General features: G+C 48.8%; 2 protein-coding genes across 2 annotated transcripts in view; both read right to left on the reverse strand.

Annotated features, from left to right (window-relative positions):
* Window positions 1–2,266: 2,266 nt before the first annotated feature.
* Window positions 2,267–6,657, reverse strand: SOX7 (SRY-box transcription factor 7). Its single transcript, XM_030555196.1, has 2 exons — window positions 6,382–6,657; window positions 2,267–5,203 (listed from the first exon to the last, which is right to left on the reverse strand). Exons 1-2 carry the CDS (start codon window positions 6,617–6,619, stop codon window positions 4,299–4,301), a joined length of 1,143 nt encoding a protein of 380 aa, XP_030411056.1. The 5' UTR covers window positions 6,620–6,657; the 3' UTR covers window positions 2,267–4,298.
* Window positions 6,658–12,484: 5,827 nt separating this feature from the next.
* The window catches only part of PINX1 (PIN2 (TERF1) interacting telomerase inhibitor 1), a 75,057-nt gene continuing 71,512 nt past the window's right edge, over window positions 12,485–16,029 (reverse strand). Inside the window, exon 7 of the mRNA XM_030555198.1 lies at window positions 12,485–15,246. Coding sequence (XP_030411058.1) covers window positions 14,638–15,246 — 609 coding nt within the window. The 3' untranslated portion in view covers window positions 12,485–14,637. The remainder of the gene's footprint in view (window positions 15,247–16,029) is intronic.

The following is a 16,029-nucleotide window of genomic DNA, read 5'->3' on the forward strand; positions in this document are numbered from 1 at the left end:
CTCCTCGGTGGTCATTACATAATCTCTGTTCAGGAAACAAGACTCTGCCTATGAGATGGGAGGAGAAATCAGGCTGCTTCTTTACTATCAAATCAGATTGCAGGCTGTTTGGGACAGGGAACACGTCTGTCTCTGTGCTTTAAGCCCCTAGCTCAATGAGGCCCAATACTGATTGGGGTATGGGTTAGGGTGACCAGGTGTCCTGATTTTATAGCTACAGTCCCAATTTTTGGGTCTATAGGCTCCTATTACCCCCCACCTCCTGTCCTGATTTTTCACATTTGCTGTCTGGTCACTCTAGTATGGGTTCTACTATAACCAACCCTGCTCGGTCTGTTTGCAGCATTTAAACCTGCAATCTCCAGATCTACATGCATGAGCCCTCACTACTTCAGCTGAAAGACTACATGGGGGATTTTCAAAAGCACTTAGGTGACTTAGAAGTACAAAACCCACTGACTTTCAATGGGGCTAGTGGGGTAGGATTTGCAGAAGCACCAATCTGACCCAGGAACAGAAGTCACCTTACAAGTCAATGGAAATCTTGTTTTTGAAAATCTCACCCTACATTTTGAATTTTGCATGCACCCTCTTCTCTTTCCCAGGAGCTGACTAGAACTCCTGAATCAAAGAAGCCCCAAAAGCTGGGGTATTCGAAAACTAAATCCAGATTGGATTTTGCAGCTTGAGTTCACTTCCAAGCTACCCTATGAATTTGGAATCTATCCCACATTTGATAAAGGAGACTTCCTTTTATGGCTCTGATGCTCTCTTGCTTTGAAGTCATCCCTATCATCTGAGTGTCAGCCTGGTATTGTGGTTGGAGCATGGAAATAGGAGTCTGGAGGTGTAGGACCCAGTACTGACTCTGCTCCTAACTCGCTATGTGACCTTGGGCCAATTACTTAATTCCTCTATGCCTCAGTTTCCCAACTTGTAAAATGGGGTTAGGAATATCGACTCTGCAGGATTGTGAGGGTTAATTCACTCATGATTGCAAAACATCTTGCAAAGTGCTCCTTCTGGTATAGTTCTCTCAAACCACATGCAGAGAGTTTGAGCGTAGTATATTGTGTCCCTAATACTTATCAAAACTCACTTGAACAATACAGACGCATCATAGCCACAGAAGTGTGTATGCTGAGGAGCAGAAACCAAAGAAGAGGCTGTGTCAGTGAGCAATGGATTTCTAGGTAGCTTTCCTTAGTGTCGGTCACCCTTCTGGCCTTGTTGTATAGATATTAGGGTATCATGAGAATGCTTGGTCTGGAGCATATAAAGCCGGTGAAATTGATTAGTTTGGACTCCCCCAAGACTCACTCCTCTCAGAATTCATAGTCACCCATCACAAGATGTCTCGGAAAATTGGCTCCTGACCCATGGATCTGAGGGGAAGAAAGAGGCCTTACAGACGTATATGAGTCCATGGACCCGATTTCAAAGTCCTTACAAGGCAAAGCTTCAAGTAAAGTTTTGCATGGATGGGCTGTAGGTTTGGCCTGCAGGATCAGGTGAGGGATAAGGGCTAAACTCTCGTCTGTTACACTAGTTGAGTAGAGAGCGATCTGGCTCTGTCTGTAGAGCTCTTCACCCACTATGTCTCAGAGTTACAATTTGAAACCCATCCATCACACACCCCTGCGTTTCTTACCTCCCCTCTTTCACACTTCTTACATTTCACACCCACAACTTCACCTTTGGAGACTATTCGCCCTGATTCTCCAAGGCCCCTTTACATCACTCTGGCAATGTAAAGGAAGGCTCATAAGGGGTGTAAATGTTTAGTGTAAAGTGTCCTTAGTGCAAATAAGAATCGTGCCCTATAGACTCATATTATATTCAGCAAAACAGTCTACATATTTTGAGGTCCACTCCTATGCCAAGTCAATGGCAAATTCCCCATTAACTTCAGTGGACCCCCAAATTGTGCCTGGATTGGATCCTGCAATCCTCACCTACACAAAACTCTGATATCGAAGGGTGCTTTGGGTAAGCAGGAATGCACAATCAGGTCCCTTAATGAGACTTCCACTGATACATTGGAAAGGGAAAAAATATTTCAAATTGTGACTTAAATTAGTCCCGGATCACACAATTTTTAAAGATGGCCACAGGCCCCTTTTATTAAAAACAAACAAACAAACAAACCAAAACAAAAAAAGAAGAAAAGTTTAGCTGAAAATTAAAAAAAACCCAAAGCACCATCGAGCACAATAAATGCTTTCCCTTTGAGCAGTTTTGTCCAGCAATCTAAATGACAAAACAGTCATTGTATAAAAACATATTTATTTAAATTAAATATTTTATGCGAACTCATATCTACACGCATTCAAAATGCATAAGAGTCACACACAAAAAAGATGGAAAGTGTTAGCTTAAAAGTTGTGGTTTTTTAAAGTATTATTTGCAATTATATTATCATTTGCAATTAATTACGCACTCAGGATTGAAACCAGAAAATCATAACCATGCTACTAACTAATCATAACCAAATGTCATACAGTAACCCTAAGATTAATCATGATACATAACTGATTTAAAATAAAATGTCATCTTTATGAAAAAAGAGCAATACAAAATACGACGGAGAAATAATGGAACATACAAATCAATGTACAGTTATATTACAACCAATAATATACTGATGTAAAGAGTGGGCATTTCATTTCTAAACATTAAGTATTTGCCTTCAAATGATGCTTGATACAAATGTGTCTGCTCCGTATCACCTCTTTTCCAAAGTGCTCATCACAATAAATTCTTTCCAGCTGTAGCCTCAGGTAAAGGGGACATGATGGGATATTACTCAGGTTCTTGGCCTTAAGAGTAGCTATTACGAAGGCCACCCATGGCTACGTACATGGGAAATTACTTGTAGTGACTCAGGCAGGGACCGATCTTGCTCCCATTTAACTCAGTGAAAGCAGGATCAGAGCTCAGGGAAACTCTGTTTAAAGAAAAGTCAAGCTGAATTTTATAGAGTGCGCAAAATTCAGCTTCAAACAGAAGCTGAGCCACAACCTTAGGACTGGAGCAGCTAGCAGTCAGTCTATTGTCACAAGATCATGTTGTGTCACTGCACCACAGTTCCAGTTATTGTGAACCTCCTCTCCCACTCAAGTTGTTCAGGGGGGTGGGGTGGGAATGACATCAGGGTTCCACCCTGGGTCAGACCTTTCTTTCTTTGGGTCTGATCTTTCCTTCCATACATCCTCAGAGTTCCACTGAAATCCACAAAAAGTTTCAGGAGCCAAAGGGACACAGAGCAGGGCTATGTGGGCGCAACAGATTAGATTAGATTCCTTTGCATACACAGGACCAAATACACTGCTGGCACTAGGGACTGTAAGTCCAGTGACTTCACCGGAATTGCATTCCTTATGCTAGTGCGCACTCGAAAACTCCCGGCCACTTCCGGGAGTACATAGGGAATGCAAGACCAGGCCAACAGAAAACACACATGGCTATGAATGAAAGCCTCAGAGCTGTCTCTGGTTAAAGCTCTTCACAGAGGGTAATTACGGGAGAACAGGACATTCACGATCACCTGGTCGTATTCTCACTGTACAGCAATAGCTGGTTGTGACAGTCACCATCTTAGCCAATACTGGGACCGGAATTGGAAACCTGCATTACTGAAGTAGCGACTACAGCTTGAAGAGCCAGGTTCTGTAGGTAGGGACAGTAAAGGAGTCACGCCTGCAGGCCCAGAAGGCGGCACACACTGACCAGAGGGTTACATTAACTCCTTTGCCATGTCTTTGCTTTTCCCCCATCCCTACCACAAAGGCATAGTGCGACACAGAACAAGAGGCAGGGGCTGATTTTTCAGAGGAGCTGAGAATCTGCAGCCTCCATGGGATCCAGCTGGAATTGAGGGAGCTCTGGGCTAGATCCCTGGAAATTAGAAGCCTAAATACCTTTACGGAGCTGGGCCTCGGTGCCACTGAAAAATCAGACCCACCATCCAAAGACTTGCCATGCTTATACAATAAATTGGTTGGAGGACTGTAGCCAGTGACCAGCTGGCTTGGAAAAGGGACTTGACCACAGACCTTTTCTGAAGCAGAATATCAAATACCTTTTAAAGCAGGATATTTAATATTGATGCCAGTGGATGTCCGAGAAGCAAAATCCATTACCTAGGACAGAAAGGAGGCCCCCAAACCGTTTCAGTTCTGATTTGGCAACCCTGAGGTGAGGAGCGAGGTGTCCACCAGCTGTTGTGTACATGGAGCCATGTCAGTAATACTGTAGGGTCTGTCCTCAGCCAGTCCACAGGCCCTGCTCCTTCTGGCCTAAGAGACGCTGTAGTTGTTGTAGTAAGTAGCAGTGGCATCTGCTAGGACGGAGATGAGGCTAGTCTCTGTAGAGGGTGAGCCACCTGCAACCTGAGACACCTGGACGTGTCCATTGATTATCACCCCGCTGTGGTCTGAGTGGCCGGGAGTGTTGAGATACTGGTCAAACTCATTGCGGTCCATCTCCCCCAGAAGTTCTGCCTGGCTCAGCTGGTCCAGGCTGTCAAAGCCATGGTGTTCAGGGGGTGGGGAGAGCTGACCAAGATGGGCATGGAGGGTGGGGGGGTGGATAGGGTGGAATGCTGGCGTGTAGTAGGTGGGAGGAGGAGGAGGGGGGCAGCTGGGGATTGGGGGGATCATGGAGGTGCTGGGTTGAGGGATGGACATGGGGCCAAGGGGATGGTGGTTACACTGGAGGGGGCTGGGGGAGTACTCTGGAGAGTAAGGGGCCCCAGTCATATCGGGGTGGTGATGCTCCTCCGGGCACGGGGAGGAGAAGAAGCTCTGCTCAGGGTCTATCACATCCAAAGGGGACATCTCAGGCGGGGTGGGCAACCCGTAGGGGTAGGTGTCCATGTTGGTGCTGCTGCTGCGGCTGGCCTGGGCCTCCCTGTAGCCCCTGATGCTCTGCAATACTGGGCCAGGCGAGTACTCACCCTGCCCCTCCTTTTCCCCCACTGTCCTGCCGCAGGCCCCCTTCTCCGGCACCGAGTTCTGATCCCTGGAGAGGTTCCCCAGCAGAAAGCCTGGATCCACTCGCTTGCAGATCCGCTTGACCTGCTTCTTCCTCCTGGGCCGGTATTTGTAGTTGGGGTAATCTTGCATGTGCTGCACCCTCAGTCTTTCCGCTTCCTCCACGTAAGGTCTCTTCTGGGAAGGGCTCAGAGATTTCCAGGACTTGCCTGCAACAAGGAAGGAACAAAAATCTGCTTAGAATCCACAGCTGTGGCATCTGCGCTGGGCATGGAGGGCCTGTTTCCCTAAGCACCCAGAGCGCACTGGCTGGGACCAAGGGACAGAGCCTAGTCTTGTACAAACAATAGTCAAACACCCTCTGAATCCAAATGAAGTGGGATTTGGCCTCAAGGCAGGATATGACCCTATACAAAATGTTGGGTAGGGGACTGCACGAATCCTACAGCTCTAGGGAGTGGGCACCCCCAGGAGAACAAAAAATTAAGAGGTTGGAGAGGGAGGGCGAGAGCCACGTGTGGCTGGTGTCCCCTTTAAACAACCACTTTGATCAGATGCTCGCGCCCTTAAACTAAATCACAGCCCTGCCCAAGCTGCGGGGAAAGCCCCTGGCTCTGGAATCAGACCAAGCCGAGTTCCTGCAAAGCGGGCAGCTCGTTTCGTGCCCTCCAGCCCCCGAGTCTGACCACGAAATAAAAGGAAACAGACCCAAACGCTGGTGGCAGTTTCCAAGGGGAAAGATGGAAATAATCTGCCCCTTCCCCCCAGAGCCTGCGGGGCTGGACACACATAGACAAACAAACCCAATGAAGGAAAGTTAGTTACACCCTGGGAAGCCACCCGGGCCAATGAAGGGCTGCGGGCAGTTCGGGAAGGGCATTTCCCCCCGAGCACACAACTGGAGAAAGGGAAAAGAAAAGACCGAATAAATCCCTGGTTTTGTTTTAGGATTAAACCCCCATGGCCCCGAAGATCCGCTTCCCCTGGGTCAGGCAGTGTCTCTGGGCCCCCTGGGGCTAACGAACGGGGCGGATTGAAGAGTTCGCAAAACTAACCCAACGTGACAACTTCAATAAGGCGCCTCGGGGACTTCTTTCTGCCCCCTGTGCTCCGGGCCCGGAGTCGGAGCGGGGTCGCCCAAACCCGGCCAGGATCCGGGACACAAAGCGCAGAACCGGGGCCGGGAGTCGCTCCGCCCGGGCTGTTGTGTCTGGGCCAGGCGAGCACCTGGGAGTCCAGCCCGGCAGGGGAGGTCACGGGGGGCGAGCCCAGTGCAGAAGCGTGGGGTCCCCCCCCTCCCCGCAGGTCTGACCCTGGTCCCTGCGGGGCCACCGGGGCGCGGATCCGGGCCGCCAGCCCCGCGGGCAGCCCGCGGGCTCCGGCTCACCGAGCATCTTGCTGAGCTCCGCGTTGTGCAGGTCCGGGTTCTGCACCGCCAGCCGCTTCCTCTCGTCCTTCGCCCACACCATGAAGGCGTTCATGGGTCTCCGGATGCGGGGCTCCGAGCCCTTCTCCCCCGCGGAGCGGTGCGCGGCCGGCGGGGAGAGCCCCTCCGGGAGCTCCGCAGCCAGGCCGGGGCACTCCAGGCTCTCGGACCACGGGCAGGAGCCCAGCAGGGAAGCCATGGCCGGGACACCCCCCGGGGCCCCTAGCGCGCCCCGCCGCCTGGCTCCGGCCCCGCTGCAGCGCCCGGGGCTCCCTGGCTGCCCCCTCCGGCACCGTAATCCAGGGCCCCCGGCCGAGCTGCACCCCGCAGCCCGGGCTCGGTATTTATGAGCTCCTCGGAGAAGCTTCCTCCAATGACACCGAAGGTGCCTGCGGCTCCTCCTTGTTTTCAAACTCCGGCGCCCCAGCCAGGAGGCCTGTGAGCAACTTCTCCCTGCGACCTGCCCGCAGCGGAGGGGCTGGCTCAGCCCCCGGGGGGGAGCCCCCCCCCAGCCCTCCTCCAGCTGCTTCTCCCACCTCGGATCGCTGGGGCGCCCTTCTCCTGCCCCCAGGGGACAATGCAACCAAGCGAGCAAGGCTCCAACTCCGCCTGCCATTCACAGAGCAAGTCTGGTGCTGGGGGCGCGGGGGGGGGGGGGGGGGGGACAAGCGTCCAGGTTCAACATCCAGCCACCTGCCTACTCCAGCCTGCAGGAAGGTGCCCGAGGGAAGAGCCAGGGCATAAAAGCAGCGACGCGTGGCCCCACTGGGCAGCTCTGCTTGAAAGAGGGAAGAAAAGAAGACGCGGAGCTTTCAAAAAGATCTGAATTCTCCCGCCTTAGTCTGACTGCAAATTCAGAATAGAAGGACAAAGGCTTGGTGTGTGTGCACACACACACACGCTCTCTCTCTCTCCCACACTTCTCTCGGAGTCCAGGATCTCACGGCCCTCTGCAAAGCGGAGAGCTCACGTTACCCTTTACTTGCAATATAGGTAAACTGAGGCACGTGGACGCGACGTGGCTTGACCAAGGCCCAGTCGCCAATCAGCTGCAGAACCAGTCATGCCCTGGTCCCCGCTGCCCCAGCCACCAGCCAGTGCGGCCGGTTGTCTGACAGTGCTTGTTTCTGACGGGTCGGGCGGGCCCCAGACCCCAGGAAATCTCCGCGGTGTGGATGCCTGGGGGCCGCAGCCCAACAGAAATCAGCTGAAGGCACCTGCCAGCTTTATGGGGACCTTTAACTAGACCGAGACCGACTTGCCACCCAGCTGTTTATAGACTTTGCTTGAGCTTCACATTCGCCATGCAAATAATGAATCCAAGGGGCCCTGAAGGCGACCTGGCTTTTGCTACCCACAAAGACCCAAGCAAAGTCCAGGCTCCTGCTTTCCCAAGACACTGGGAGCTAGGGGTGACCAGACAGCAACTGTGAAAAATCCAGAAGGGGGATGGGAGGTAATAGGAGCCTATATAAGAAAAAGACCCCGAAATCGGGACTGTCCCTATAAAATCGGGACATCTGGTCACCGGACTGGGAAAACCTCACAAGAAGCGCCTCCCAGGGAGGCAGGAAAAGCCAAGCCTGCAAAAATAAACGAGGACACACCCTGGTCCCCCAGCCCTACAGATCCCCCCTTCTCTCTCCAGAAGCATGAATTTGCCCTCTACAATCCAGCCGCTGTCACCCCCCACCTCAGGTGTAAGATTTTGTCTCTTTGACAACCCCCCGGGTATTTTGCACCCCTGCACATCCCTGCTTGGAAATCCAGGATGTCTCAAGTGAAAACAGCATCACCCCAAACCTGTCGCTTAACAACAAACCAACCAAGAGCCAACAGCAGGTGCTGCTTGTGGGAAAGAGAACTGGGGATGAGTTTTAAGAATTGTTTGGAAAGTTTCACCCAGAAATGTGGGGTGTAAATACCGCCCCCCCCATGCACCAGAGACCGAGGTGCAGCCAACCCCAGCCTGCAAAGGAATCGGAAATCCTCCTCGGGGGCTAGGCTGTGGCAAGAGAACTAAAAGCCAGCGCCTCTGCCGCGCTGAGAGGGTTCTGGTTAGACCCTGGGTCCCTGTATGACTCTGACCCCCTGACACGATTTGCAGCACTTGAGCGGCTCCCGGTTGAAAGCTGGAGGATTTCCTATGCGTGCTGCCAGCGGCCAGGCCCCGAGCTGGGGAGGCATTTCCTTCAGCCGGGGGTCAGAGGCGTTTCAAAGGGTCGGGAGCCCCCTTGGCTGCTCTGCACGGAGAGTCCCAGCTAGCCCGGCGGGGTGGACAGGCGGGCCGCAGACAGGGCGATTTCAGACACGTGTCTCGGGTTCTGCGGACACTTGCCAGGTTACAGGTGATCTAACTGGTGGCGTGTAAACGTATTGCGCGGGCCCAAGATCCGGCGCAGCTTCCTGAGCCCTCGACACTCCTGTGTGCATCCTCTGCAAGTAGTTCGAGCGGGTAAACTAGGAATTTTATTACGACGATGGGGGCAGAATTGCTGGAGAAACGGGGGGGAGTTATTTAACACCCTACAAAAACAACCGCTGTTACGAGGCTCTCTCGGTAACCAGACTTTGAAAACTGCGCAGAAACATCAACATTTTCCAAGGGAAACTGATTAAATCTAGTTATTTACGAGTGGGTTTGATCTCAGTCTCTGTTATCGGAGAACACAACAGGAAGGCAACTTCTCTGAAGTCTAAAAGGCCCAGGAGATTTCCTGGATGTCAAGACAGATTTTTAAATTCCTTTAAAAAACAATCAAGGAGGTAGTTAGTCCCCCAGTCGGCGTTTTGGAGGTCTGGTCTAGAAAGAGCAGCAGCAGCAAACTTCCGGGGAGGAATCCTACCCGTGCAGCCTGTAACTCCCGGTAGCGATTGGGCTCGCAATTCAAATATGCCCCGGACTCATTTACCTGACTCTTATCTGTCTCCAGGCTACAGTGCACGTGTGCAGTTAGTGCCTTCAGAGTAATCCAACAGGGAATATGCATAGCTCTCACGGATGCAGTTTGCCCACTGCAGTTGCTACAGAGGGACTTGATCTGAGATGCTTCAGTTTTTATATGTGGCCATTGGGAACCATTAGGAAAGGGATAATAGACAGAATATCACAATGCTACAGTATAAATCCACCGTACTCCCACACTTTGAATACATCGTGCAGTCCCGGTCACTCCATTTTTTAAAAAAGAGATATTAGAATTGGGGAAAATTACAGGGCAGGCTACAAAAATGATTAGGGGATGGAATGGTTTCTATGTGAGGCGAGATTAAAAAGACTGGGACAGGTCAGTTTAGACAAGTGATGATTGGGAGGGATATGACAGAGATGTATACATTAAAAATGGTGGAGAAATTGCAATTATTTGTCCCTTCACATAACACAAGAACCAGGCCTCACTGAATGAAATTAACAGGCAGCAGGTTTAAAGCGCACATAAGATAACGTTTCGTCACACAATGCAGTCAATCTGTGGAACTCATTGCCAGGGGATGTTGTGAAGTCCAAAATTATAACCGGGTTCAAAACGGAACTAGATACGCTCCTGGAAGATAGGTCCATCAATGGCTATTAGCAAGGATGGGTAGAGATGCAACCCTGTGCTCTGGCATCCCTAAACTTCCCACTGCTAGAAGCTGGAACTGGATGACAGGGGATGGGCTCACTGGCTAAATTTCCCTGTTCCGTTCATTCCCTCTATTGCATCTTGCATTGGCTGCTCCCAGAAGACAGGGGCCTGGACTAGACGGACTACTGATTTCACACACTATTCCATGCTTCTGTTCCAACTTTAAGCCAGCAGTTTTGTCACCCCTAAGAGGAGAGTGAACTGTAGCTAACAGAGTTCTAAGCCAATTTCAGAGAAAATTCAGTGCCTGCCTTTCAAACAGATAAGCCTCAGCGCCTGCAACCTTGAGCAGGGCATGTTATAGATGTGGGGTGCCGTTGGCCACAGTTCACTCAAGATGCCCTCACACTTCTCCACGCACAGGGACTAAATGGGGCAGCCACAGTGCCTCTGCTCTTATCTGCAGGGACTCACCTCCCAGGAGTGGCTTGATTGACAGGTCCCTTTCTGGCTGAAACCAAGTGCAGGACCTCAGCCACCTGCCTGCCCTCTGCTCCAAACACTGTAAAAAAGGCAGGAGCATTTTTGCCAAGTCTAAAGACTTAAGCCAGAGAAACTACTGTAAATGTACTTTATTACCTTCACTGCCATTCTGGTCAATTCCACATCCTTAGGATTTGAAAATTGGTCAATTTCATATTTTCAGATGTTTACACCTGAAATTTCAGGGTGTTGTGACTGTGGGGGTCCTGACCCAAAAAGGGTTTCGGGGGCCCCAAAGCTGCTGTATGTGAGGGGGAGGGGTTCGGTGTGCAGGATTGCCACCCTCAGTTCTGTGCTGCCTTCAGAGCTGGGCTCCAAATGCAGCAGCTGCAGAGCTTCCTGTAGCAGGAGGCTCCCAGGTAGATCCAATCTCCTCCTTGCTAGGATGCCCCACCAAGGGGCTCCTAGCTGCTAGCCATGGCCAGTAGCAGATTAACTGTGCCCAGGAGCTCCAGCCAATTTGGGGGGCCCTAGAAAAATGGGCACCCCAATGCCAGGCTGTAACCACAGGGGACAAAGCCCTGAGCCCAAGCGCCCCGAGTGGGCCATATGGGGTGGAAGCCCCAAGCTAGGGTGCCCTGAGCCCTGGCAGGAGCTGCAGGGAGCAGAAGCCCTGAGCACCAGAAGAAGCTGCGGGGGACTCAAGCCTCAAGCCCAGGTAGCCCAAGCCCTGGCAGATGCCATAGGGTGCCCAGATGCTGACAGAAGCTACACGGATGGAAGCTCTAAGCCCAGCTCCAGGGCTGCTGCCACCCTCACTGCTGCCTCTGGAGGTAGCTCCAATTTCCCCATTGAAAGTAGTGGTGCAAGGGAAGGACAAGTCCTATCCCTCCCCAGCCCAGCCTGGAATAGCAGTTAGGAGCCAGCTGGGACACTCCCAGCAGCATGGGGAGATGAGATTTCATGGGCAAGTGCTTAGTTCATGGTCCACATCTTTACATGGCCATTGAATTGGTAGAGCCTTAGTCATATAAGCAGATAGATCTAGGTTTGTATAGTGCACAGTGGGGTCCTGGTCCATGGGAGCAACTCCTAAGTGCCACGATAATGTAAAGGAATAACTACTACTGAGATATGGAATTTCTTCCGCAATCTTCCTCTCTGTCTCTACCACATTTGAGGGGCTTCGCAAGGATACACGAGAAGGAAGGAAAACATTGCATCTCTGATTTTTTTTGTTGTCAGACAATTTGATTGCCTTTGAGAGATAAGTTCCATCCCGCACCCTGTTTAAACCTGCCCTGTGGGAACATGTAACTTTCTGAGTTACATCAAGGCAACTATGGCCATGTGAAAATGTCACTTTTCATGGTGACCATGGCAGTATGATCAGTAGCAGTCTGGAAAGCCAGCACCACATTTTAATAGCTACCGCCTTGATTCTGGCACTGTGCTCTGCGGGAGCAGAACCCTGCACTCACATGGGGCCCCACTGACTTCAACAGGACACTGCACTGCATCTATGTTGCTAGCTACCTAACTGCCCCTGGAAATTAGGTAGATTGGGGCGTAAGTTCTAAGAGCATTTGCATCAGCAGTTAATTATAAAACAAACAGCAAAATACAAAACTATACTTGCAAAAATGGAGGCCAGTTAGAGAACACCTTTTTCAAAAGGCTTTCTCCACTTCTGGACCATTGTTAAAGAAATATTCCTCTTCATGACAACCCAGATTTACTTCAGCTTTGTAGGACTTTCTAGTATGTAAAATTGCACACTCTTCCTGGGTTAGTATGAAATTTACACTTCTTCTTGTACAAGCAGAGAATCTTTGGGCCAGATTTTAATTTCAGTTACATTATATTTAACTGCTGTAAATTCACTGCCTTAAAAAGAAGTTACTCCTGATTTTACACTTGTTTTGACTGAGATTAGAATCTGGCCTTTTGTGTCTCCAGAAACGTTAGTATCTCAGTGAAGTCCAATACAGAGAACAAAAGATCAAAGTTAATTGGGGAAAAAAACATTCATTTAATAGCATCTTTGAGTTTTAATTCATCCACGATAAATGCAGTAACACTCAGCCAATGCAGAAATCAAAATCAAGGTCAAAGGTCAGATTTTGGCCCTCAATAGGCAGCACTCCTATTGGGAGCAGTAAATTGCCTGTGCCATTCTGCTTTGCTGCTCAGAAGTAGGCCCACACCACTTAAAATGCTCACGCCGCAAATCACAGCATGTTTAGCTGGCCCCTTTCACTGAGAAAAATGACTCTTTTTTCTGCCTCAGGTCTGCAGTTTATTTGGAGTTCTGTAGTAGACTCACATTGTGTAAGTGACATGTTGCTTATGAAAGCCATGTAGCAGCACCAGCCATAGCAGCATCATGATGGCCAATATTTGCATAGCGCTGAAAAGTAAATGTTACAGGGATTAAAAGGCAAACAGTACAGTGTGGAACGTAGAGGTAGCCAAAGTCTGCTTTTCTATTGATGTAAATCTGGAGTAATCCCACAGCAGGAAATGGCTATGACCAGATGGACAAAGAGGCTGCATTTTTCAATTGTGTTAGCTTGACACAATTGCAAAGGCCCAGTGAGATGAAGGTTAACAGGTCTGAAGCAATGTTAATGGGCCGTGTTGCAGCACAGGCTTCTTTCAGGCTACAGCACGGCCAGCTAATGCAGGTTCATACACGTTAGCCTGCACCTCAGTGGGGTTTTCAATCATGTTACACTAACACAATAAAAAAAACAAGCCCTCCCCTTTTCTCTGTCAGGACAAGGCCAGTGGAGTTACTCCAGATTTAAAAAGTGGTGATATAAAGAGAGACTGGCCCAGACTCAAATGCACAGCTGCAATAAAACAATATTAAAAGCCAAGCTATACCTGGTTACACTGACTGAAATCCAGAGTAACTCTCCGGACTTCAGTGGAGTTCCTTCCTGGTGTAAATGAAATCAGAATCAGGCTCAAGGTTTGTAAAAGGGTCCAAGGGAAAATGCTTCTTTAGGCCCTGATTCTGCCACCCTAACTCCAGTATCTCTTGGCGATGCCATCACTCTATCTGAGTAAGTGCACCGGAATCTGGTCCTCAACATTTACACTTGTGTACAAAACTGCTCCATGGGAGTCGTGTGTCTCAACATTAGCTGTCCTCTATTTCAAATGAATAGCCAGTTTAAAAAGAATAAATTTAAACAGCTAAATTGTACTAATCAATTAGGTTTTCCTTGTACAAATGGCAACTCCTTCCCTCAATGCATGTGAACAGCTGCATTTGTTTACATTTTTTTGCTAACAGGTATGCCACATACAAAGCTTCTCAGGTGTGACATTCTGAACACGGAATGGGTCAATGTAAATACCAGAATTGCGGCCTGAAACTCAAAGTTAAGCTACATGGACGAGGCTACTAAAAAGAATTCTTGTGTAGCTCTGTAACAACATAATACCTACCTGGCAATAGTTAACTACTGGCTAGGGAACAAAAGGAACTATTTCATTCCATTCTCCTGCACTGACACATGGGCATAATCCTTTAATTAGAGCAGGCATTTTAAGAGGAAGCAAAATTCATTTTAGCTGCAAAAGGAAATCAGTGAAAAGGTTCTACACATCTATATGGCACATGCTCAGACTCACAGAAGGCAACTGCACTGGCACAAAAGAAACCGGGTGATAAAAAAATGCAACAGAATTAAATTTTTGCATGGCTGGGAAGAGGGCAGTGGATGGGGTAGTGATCTGCAGGCATTTTTTATTAGAACACAGTCCTGTTCTTTTCTCACAGTAGCAACTGGTGACTGACTTCAGTGAAATGATACCAGTGTAAGCGAGAGTAGATTTAGGTGACTGTGCTAAAGTATAGCTCTTGCTGGTGTGTGTGTGAGGGGGGGTGGGGATGTGGATTACTCGAGCACAGGCAGAGCCTAACTACATGTATGAACTGTTGTCCAACAGTTAATAGCATGCTTCATCCCCACCTATGACGAGACAATGTATTCCCGCCCTGCCAACAAGCGCTGTGTTTAAAGAGTCAGTACTGACAGAGTGCGCTACACATGGGATGAACTACATTTTGATGTCTGGCTAGCATTTATAGAAGGCTTCATATTCAACATGTCGACCTCTAACTAATTCTGAAGTCCAAGATGGTGCTAAGTTAACTCAAATGTTTCTTCTTTTTTCTCTGCATTCCATCGACATACTCAGCTGCCTCTTTTTTCTGCTTTTTGTGTTTTTTCTTATATGGTTTCTTTTGCTTTATCTCAGAGTCTTCTTCACCAAGATTTTTCCTGTCAGATGTTCCAAGGTAAATTTCTCCACTCCCCGGGAAAACACAGGAATTTCCATCACAACTGACATCTTCACCTTTGCGTGGATCTTTAGCTTTCTTTTTCTTTTTCCTTGATTGGTATTCGGTGTTTGCTGTCTCCAGTTCTTCTTCCCACAAGCCATCTGTTCTGGAGCGTTTCACCTTTGGTTCTTCATAACTGTCCACGTTCTCTGCCTCAGCATTTTTCCAGCTTTTCTTTTTGGATCTGGTTTTCAGTCCTTGTGAAGACTCTAAGTCTTCAGCCGCAGTCGTGCCAGGATCAGCTAACTCACTCTCTGGTTCTTTCTGGAATTTCTTCAGTTTTGCCATGCGCTTGGCAAAATACTCTTGCACTGTCATGGTGCTGGTCACTGTATTACTATGGTCCACTGGGTTGGGCATCCCACGGTCTTCTTTTCTGTCCTCTTCCGGAGAATCCGCACAGGTGTTGTCCTCCTGGGGGAAATAATTTAAAGGCCATCAGGGAAAAGATTTTCAGCATATGAATTTAAAGGGTTTTTTTTTTTTGCATTTCAACATCTAAAGAGAAAGAAAACAAGAAAAGTATCTCGGGTCAGACCCTAGCCCCTACTCAGAGTCATGGCAGAAGTCCCATGGATTTCAGTGGGAACAGGAACTAGAAATTAGTGCAGTGTGAAGGGGACAGGGAACCAACCAATCCACCTTCTTAAACTGGCAAGGGAAAGGAGAGACCATACTACAGTTTTTGTGAACATTGCCAATGTTTTGGTATCACACAAGGGGGTATATTGAGGAATAAGGAGATAAAATTAAGGCAAGGAACATTTAGAGACTTAAGGGGGCCTGATTCTTTATTGGTTTGCACCATATGCAGTCATCTTCACAAATGCAAAGCATGTTTAAAATGCTCCCAAATCCGAATAGTGTATTACACTCACTTTGCACAGGTACAAATGTCTCCACAAGATGCAAAATAGTGAGGAAAAAATACAGCAAGCTCTATTAATCTGTGGCATAGTCTCCCAAGGGAAGAGGTGGAAACCTCATCCCCAGAAGATACTTAAAGCACTAGAACATATGTTGTAGGGAACACTCCAGCACTGGCAGGAGGAGACTGAAGTAACAAATCTCATCTAACACCTGTGATCATTTGAAAAGTTCTTTCATAACTGTTTCGTATCATTTCCCATCATTTCCCATTTGACCATAGTACCGCACTACTTAATATAGTTCATTAAGGTTGCCGGACGCTTCTCA

The sequence above is a fragment of the Gopherus evgoodei genome, chromosome 3 (assembly GCF_007399415.2).
Source record: "Gopherus evgoodei ecotype Sinaloan lineage chromosome 3, rGopEvg1_v1.p, whole genome shotgun sequence".
In the NCBI taxonomy this organism is placed as follows: Eukaryota; Metazoa; Chordata; order Testudines; family Testudinidae; genus Gopherus; species Gopherus evgoodei.